General features: G+C 26.1%; 1 protein-coding gene across 1 annotated transcript in view; it reads left to right on the plus strand.

The window, feature by feature from the left end:
- LOC117182940 overlaps positions 1-7235 on the plus strand; it is a 20260-nt gene extending 13025 nt beyond the window's left edge. The window contains exons 3-6 of the mRNA XM_033376058.1: positions 1895-1967; positions 6270-6319; positions 6550-6661; positions 6972-7235. Of these exons, the coding sequence (XP_033231949.1) occupies positions 1895-1967; positions 6270-6319; positions 6550-6661; positions 6972-7051 (315 nt within the window). The 3' untranslated portion in view covers positions 7052-7235. The remainder of the gene's footprint in view (positions 1-1894; positions 1968-6269; positions 6320-6549; positions 6662-6971) is intronic.
- Positions 7236-8234: the final 999 nt, after the last annotated feature.

The raw sequence follows: 8234 nt of genomic DNA on the forward strand, positions 1-8234 counted from the left end.
CGTAATTGTATACTTACAACATCATTGCAGGAGATTTCAATCATCGTATTAAATTATTTGAATTAACTTATAACATTTTAATCTCATCAGTCACTTGACTTAGTCCGTGGCTATGATGTATAACCGGGTTTATGCAAGTAAAAGTTTAATAAAAACACAATTTTTTTTTTAAATACTACTTTTACTCGAAAACCTACTAACAAATATATTTTTAATCTACAATTTCGAAGAAGGTAATTTCGAATTGTGACAAATTCTGACTTGGAACAGATTCTTTTGAATTCATTTCTTTTAAATTCGAATGATAATTCTTTTAAAAATTTCCTGTTTCATATAAAAAATTTCCTGTTACATGTAAAATGATATATCTTTACTGAAACTGCCGGTCTTAAGATAAAAACAATAACTATTTTCCAAATTTTCCTTTTCTAAGTCAGGATAAATGAGGAGGAATAAGACGTGACATATCCAATTTTTTGAAAACAATTGAGATAATGAATGGTTGTGTATGTTTGAAGTATCATCTATTCGATTATCAAACTTCAAGGTCAGCGAAAAAATATGCGACAGAGAACCAAATTACGAAAGCTCTTTTTCATAATTGAAAATAATAAGAATTCGAATATTTTATTATAATTATAATAATTATATTATAATAATATATTATTAGATAAGCTGAATAATCTGCTGCTGTAGATCAATTAAAATTCACTTTTATAAATTCAACAAAAAAGTATGAACATAATGAAAACTTGAACTTTTTACGATGAAATGTAATATACAATAAAACTGTATACATACCTCTAAGAAATGCATGTGTAGTAAAAAATGTTACTCAATATCTTCCGGTGTTAATAAAAATTTTCAGTACAAGCATTTATTTTCAACTAAATAAAATGACGTTTTAACAAAATAGTACAATTTTTATTCAAATAGTGGAATTTTTAACTGAAATAGATTATTTAATAATGTAAATAATGTAATAGGTAATTTTCCGTTAAAACAAAATTGAATGAAGAAAACGAATTCTCAACCAAATAATTAAATTTTTAATCATAAAGATTAATTTGCAACTAAAAAGATTAATTTCAAGTCAAAAAGAACGAATTTTTTAATAAAATAAAACATAAAAACTTTATGAAGTTATTCTTCAAACAAAATTTCCAGTCTTTATCAAAGGCAGGATCAAAGGTATGGGTTTGATTATTATTATAATTTCCCCGTCCGAGTTCTGTTCATCTTTTCGATAAAATTTAATATACAATAAAACCATGGGCATTTTAAAAGGTTATACATTCTAAAAAATTAATCCTAATCTCTTCCAAATTTATCTAAAAGTTTGAGTGATATTTTTATTATTTTTACATTATTTCACTTACGTGGCTGCAAAACTTTAAAAAATTCAAATAAGATTTTTTTTTTAATAATTCCTAATATCTACCAAAATTTCTGGTTTTAAATTTTTTATAAATGATGTGTCTTGCCTCTTTTCGATCAAATTTAGTGTCAGTTCTTGAGGAATGTGTAGGTTTTTCAGGCAGGATACAATCTTTAATGATCTTTAATTTCTGCAAACGTATACTTTGCATTTTTCTAATAAAATTCAGTGTACAAAAAAGAGTTTAAACTTAAAAAAACATGTACGTAATAAAAAATTGGTTTTTATTTTCTTTCAGTCTCTGTCCAAGTCGTGTTTTGATAATTTTTTTAACTGCTGCGACAGAAAACTTTGTTTTCTTCTATTAAGTGTTATTGTTTACTTCTAATAAATGTACTATTGATAATAAATGACAATAAAACTGTTTACTTCTACAAAATGTCTGACTAATAGCAACATTTTTTATCTATTCCAGCGCTATTAAAACGTTTTATAGTATTATTTTTATTACTTTAGCACTATAAAAGACACTTTTTCAGTTTATATTCAAAAGCAGCAAGTGAAAGAAGAAAATTCCGAAATCTAAAAGGTGCGTTTTCTTTAAATATTAAAATAATTTGAATATAACTCAGTCAAAGGAATCGTAAGGATTCAATGAGAATTTTAGTTTTCGACCTTAATATAAAGCTTGAAAAAGTCCATGTATACATCTAAAAAATGTATGTGTGTTGACAACAATTTTACGAACTAATGAAAATAAGTTTCTACTAAAAAAGACTATTTTTAAAATAAAATAGTTCAAAAAAAAAAAAATAATATAATAACATAGGAATAGGAAGTTATATAAATTGTTAACCAAACAGTTGAACTGGTGACAAAGAAGATTAACTTTTAAACAAGAAGATTAATTTTCTGCAACATTAGACGAATTTTGAACAAAATAGATCAATTTCAAAACCAAATAATTAGTTTCAACTTAGGAAGATTTATTTTCAACCAACTAAAAAACATAATTTTCTACAAAATAGTTCAAATTTCCTAGAAAGAAATATACTTTCAACTAGCAGGATAAATATTTAAGCAAATATATGCATTTTAAAGAAATTACTAGAATTCTTAACCATGACGGATTAATGAATTTTCGGGAAAATGGTTGAATTTTTAACCAAATACGATAACTTTTTTAAAATTGTTCAATTTTGAACCCAAAAACAGAAAATTAAAAAAAAGTTAAGTGTTCAAGCAAAGAAATGAATTTTTAACAAATTCGATGCATTTTCAAAAGGTTGAATTATAAACATCAAAGTTAACTTTCAAACCAAAACAAAAAAAAAAGAATTTATTCATTTAATTTAATTTATTCATTTTTTAAATCTGCCCACTTTATTTAAGTGATTTTAACCAAAAAATTATTTACCTACACTTAAAGAATACATAGTTTGCATTTTGGTTAGTTCATACTTTGTAGTGTTTGTTTACAATTTTTGGAGTCTTTATCAAGGTCGACAGAAACAAAAGATTTGTTCAACAAAAGTAAAGGACTAAACTTAGCTGAGTGTTTATTAGAAAGTATAAAGTAACCAAAGCGCAGCCTATGTATTCCTTAAGTTTAGGTGAATGATTTTTTGGTTAAAATAATTTAAATAAAGTGAAACGATTTAAAAAATGAATATCGCGAGGATTTTCAAATTTATGGAGAAAATTTTTTCGGTGAACCTAGACGCAGCCGCTTGATATATTACATATGTAAAATAAATATTTTCGTCAGATAAATTTGATCTTTCGTTAGATAAACGTGCTGCAGCGTTTTTATTAAATTTAAAGATAGAATTGATTCCTGGGCCTTAGCGTGTGTTTGCTAAATATTTGAAATTTGTTATGGAAAATAAGAAACATATGCAACCGAAAAAAACTTTAAAAGTCAAAAACAGAATTCTTTTGAAAAGTAAGCCATACCGATTTTATAATAGAGAAAAATTATTATTTTTCTTTACTTTGTTTGAACAATTTGAAGGCAATATTTTAAAACTAGAAACAGACCAGGTCGTGTCAACAATTTCTCAATGTGGCCTACTTATTACTTTAACAGAGTTAAAAATGTAAAATCATCATGTCATTTTATTCAACTTTTCTATTTTTCACGTTGTCAATGTTTCTAAATTTTTGAAACTATTCTATACAGCTCTGAATAAATTTCTTTTAAACAAGCAAAACGTTTTACACTATTGAATTAGGAAATATTTCGACTACTGGAATAAGTAATGTTCTATTAATTTTTAGTGGCTCACTTTTACCTGCGATCGAATCTGAGAAACTTCTCTAGTAATTAGTTAAATTTTAGCAACTTTAATTCAAAGAGCAAAAATGCTTAAAAACTTGAGTTGATACAATAAATAATTGAAAATTTCTTTAAACTCTGATTACTTTCGCAATAATGAATATTCCTTTATGTTACTTATCCAATTTTAAAAGGGGTCAAGATTAGCTATACAGAGCTTAGTAATGAGAAGCATAAAAATATGATGGGCATAAGGGTGTAAGTGCCAAATTTCAAAAATGCGTTTTATTGGCTTAGACTTATTGCTTGGACTTAGCTCATGTCTCTGTATGTAAAGCTAAGCAATAGCTTGAGAGTAATTTCTCATTTATTTATGTTTAAAACTAAAAAAAATTTTTTAAAGTGCAACTCTTTGTCTTTCAGTAATTTCGTTTTAAAGGATGAGCTGCACCTTGTAAAAAATGCTAATAAAGTGAACTTTGGTATAGACCTTCTTTTAGGATTTAAAAATTGCATACCAAAGTCCTGTTAGATCATGCGGGGAAAACTTATATTAACGTTTTTACTAAGTATGTAAGTCAAATCCTATTGATAAAATATATTTTAAAAAAATAATAATTTTTATTCATTACAATCCGGACTTGATTAAATATTTCTTGGCTTAAAAATTACTCATACTTCTCACAAAATGAATACTGTATAGTGGTTAGTTTCTAGTGGATGACTTACTTCAGACAAAAAAATTAAAGGAATAGATGTTAGATTTTTTATTGAAGATAAAACTTTCAACGTTTCGAGAGTATAACACTCTCCTCGTCAGGCATAAAACTTCATTAAGGTCGATTTAAGTTTCAAAATTAAAAGAACCATCCTCTCAGGTTCTAATTCTCAATTAATTAGTCTATTAAAAAAAAATTTATAATCAAAATATTGTGAAATTTAATAGGATAGTTATTAAATATTAAATGACATGAGACGAAAAAAAAAGAAAATTTGACATTTTGTTACAAATAAGGTTAGAAAATATAATTCAATTGTTTTGTTACCTGGATGTAATTTTTGATGTTCGTTAAAAAATTTTGTAAAATCATTTTAAAAATTAAGGAGCAGAAATTTACGTTCTTCTCCATTTTAACGTTTGGCATTGAGAACGAGAAAATAGATAGAGATAGTGTACAAAGGATAAGATATCAGTAGTGTAACTATAATTTCGAAGTAAAAGGTTCAATAGGAAAAAATATGGAAGTTGAATATAATTGATAATTTCATCTAATTGATTATTTAACTAGTAAGAATAGCAGTATGAAAAAATTGGAAATCAAATTAAAGAATCTAATATTATGTTATATAAAGAACTATAATGTTTGAGATCAGTTACTACATTCAGGCATTTATCACCTTCATTCTTAATAAAGAACATTTCGGCAACCAATCTTTTAAATTTATTAGGCTCATAGTGTAGAACTTGAAAATTTATCCAGTCTATTTCATGACCAATGTGAACCTGGTGTTTTGCTATTACTTTATGGTTTTTTGGACTTTGTATAAAATTGACATTTAATCCTAGTGTACAGTAATCTTTCAGTTTGCCCTATATAAAACTTTTCACATTCTAAACATTCAGTTTTATAAACTACGTTTGTCAAATTAAAAGTGTCCAAAAAACACCTTTACCTAATTTTATGAAACTGTTGAATTTGGAATCAACTCTAAAAACTGTTTTAATATCAAAATCTTTCAGAATTCTTTTTATTTCAAACGATAAACTGCCATGGAAAGAAATAGACACGAAAAATATGGACTTAAAATAATTTACTGTTCCTAAATTTAAGTGTGATGTATCGTGTTCTTGAAATGGTTTTCATTTGTCTTTGATATGTACTTGAACAAATTCTTTAGGATAATTATATAAAAACAAAATATTTGCAATGAAACTTTTGTACATTTGTACACCATCTCTCTATATTTTCTCGTGCTCAATGCCAAACGTTAAAATGGAGCAGAACATAAATTTCTGTTCCTTAGACATGTTTCTTATAATTTTTTAAATGATTTTACTGATACAGAATTGCGCATTCTTTACAATTCTGACGAAACATCAAGCATAACCGAAAATTTTATAACAGCATTTTTTAACAAACATCAAAAATGACATCCAGGTAACAAAACAATTGAATTATATTTTCTTACCTTATTTGTAACAAAATGTCAAATGTTCTTTTTTTTCGTCTCTGTCGTTAAATTTTTAATAACTGTCCTATTAAATTTCACAATATTTTTATTATACAAAATTTTTTTAACAGACTAATTAATTGAGAATTAGAATCTTAGAGGATGGTTCTTTTAATTTTAAAGCTTAAATCGATCTTAACGAAGTTTTATTCCTGATGAGGAGAGTTATACTCTCGAAACGTTAAAAGTTTTATCTTCAATAAAGGATCTAACATCTATTCCTTTAATTTTTTTGTCTGAAGTAAGTCATCTCCACTAGAAAATAACCACTATACAATATAAAAACAACTCAGACGAAAGAACACTAACAGCATATCAACAACATCGATTTACAATAAAATGAATACTGAAAAATCGTTTTGTTATGTTTTCTTTTTAAAGCAGTAACAACTTTATCAACAACGTTCGCTGAGCTTGTAGGTTTACCAATAGTGAGTTTATTATATATTATTTTCTTTTTCTATAGTTAGCGATGAAATTTAAAACACCTCTCAAAAGTACTTCCATATGGTTGTTTTCTTGCATTACATATATTCTGAATATAAATTGACTTTCCTATAATAAACGCAGCTTCTAATTATTTAATTTAATTTTATTTTATTTTCCTCAAATAAGAAACTTGATTAAAATAAAAGTTAACTTAAAAAAAACTTGCTTGTAGATAAGTCCGGAAATCAACGGAGTTTGTGGTACAGCGGGTCCGAATTTTGATTACACCTGCACATATTTCAGCGGGATAGAAATGAAGTGCTTTGGAGATTGTACAGGATTCAGTAAGTTGTACAGAAAATTATTTTCATTAATTTTAAATGTTTCAAAAAGCAGCTAATATCAATTTTCATGCGATAAATTGAAACCATTTACAAGGCTGGTATATAACATGAAATATTTCTTAAACAAATAATCATGTACTCCACAACTTTTTTTATTTGCCTATGTGTTTACGAATGCTTAAAGAATATAGAAATAAAGATTCAAATTATTGCAAAATTGAGAAATCATTGTCACAAGACAGTTACGAAATATTCATCATTTTTCTGTATAATTTTCTAAAATAGTAATACATTTAAATAATTATTGCAGCAGTAAAGCGTATAAAAGTAAAGGGACAGTTTATAAAATGCGACTATCAATCAGAGGCCAGATTTTGCCCAGGTCACTAGTGGATCATTGCTACAAAAAACATCTGTTAAACGTGCAGTTAGAATGTAAATGCGTCAAGTTGTATTTGAAGCGTATAATATTAATATGTTTTGAGTTTTAATTACAATTTTTATTTCACAGTATTGTTTTTTTAATAATCGTCTTTTATGAAAATTTTGGATGAATAAATAATTTCAATATCTCTTTAAACTTTTATTACTTTTCCAATAATGAATATTCCTTTATGTTCTTCATCCTATTTTAAGAAGTGTGAAGCTTATAGCTATAGAGCGCTTAGTGAAGAGAATTAAGTATATAAATATGAAGGGCATAAGGTTGTAAGTGCCAAATTTCGAAAATGTGTTTTATCGGCTTAGACGTATTGCATGGACATATAGCTCATTCCTCGGTATGTAAAGCCAAGCAATGGCTTAAAAGTACGTTTTTATTTTTTTGTTTAATTGAAGATAAAACAGTTTAGCAACTCTTTGCGTCTCAGTAATTTAGATCTGATATGTGCAGACTAAATTAGACCTTAAAAGTGATAATAAGATTGTTTGTTTATTTAAAAACTAAGTAAATATCACTCCTAAAAAGAATTTTCTATAGAAAAAAAGAAAGATACAAGTTGAAGCTTCTTCGTCTTTTCGGTTAGAAAGTTTGATTGAAAATCAACTTTTTGGTTGAAAATTTGTCTTCTTTGGTTAAAGATTAATGGTTTTAACTGAAGACATAACTTTTATATTTTTGGATTAAAAATCGATCTTTTCAATTTGGAAATTCGTCTTTTCTATTATAAAAGTATTTTTTCTACTGTAATTAAAAATTCAACTACTTTTTCTACAAATTCGTCTTTTACTGAAAATTTAACTTTTCCAATTATGCTCAAATTTGATATTTTTTAGTTGAAAATTCAACTCCTACTCTGCAACGCATTATTTCTAGAAAATATGATCAATTTCAGGTTATTTCTTATAATTCAATATTTTCAAGCTAGTGGATTTCCAGGCCGTCTTTAACACCTTCCTCTTTTCTTATCAGTTCCCATTGCAAGTAATATGGATGTGAGTTAATTGCTAGCACATGTATTTAGGAGTTGAAAAAACCTGCGTTTTGAATTCTATAATCTAGATCATTTCTTATAATGGATAATATTGTTATTTTACCGGAATTTTGCAACATTAAAAAATTTTATACAAAATT

The sequence above is a fragment of the Belonocnema kinseyi genome, chromosome 2 (assembly GCF_010883055.1).
Source record: "Belonocnema kinseyi isolate 2016_QV_RU_SX_M_011 chromosome 2, B_treatae_v1, whole genome shotgun sequence".
In the NCBI taxonomy this organism is placed as follows: Eukaryota; Metazoa; Arthropoda; class Insecta; order Hymenoptera; family Cynipidae; genus Belonocnema; species Belonocnema kinseyi.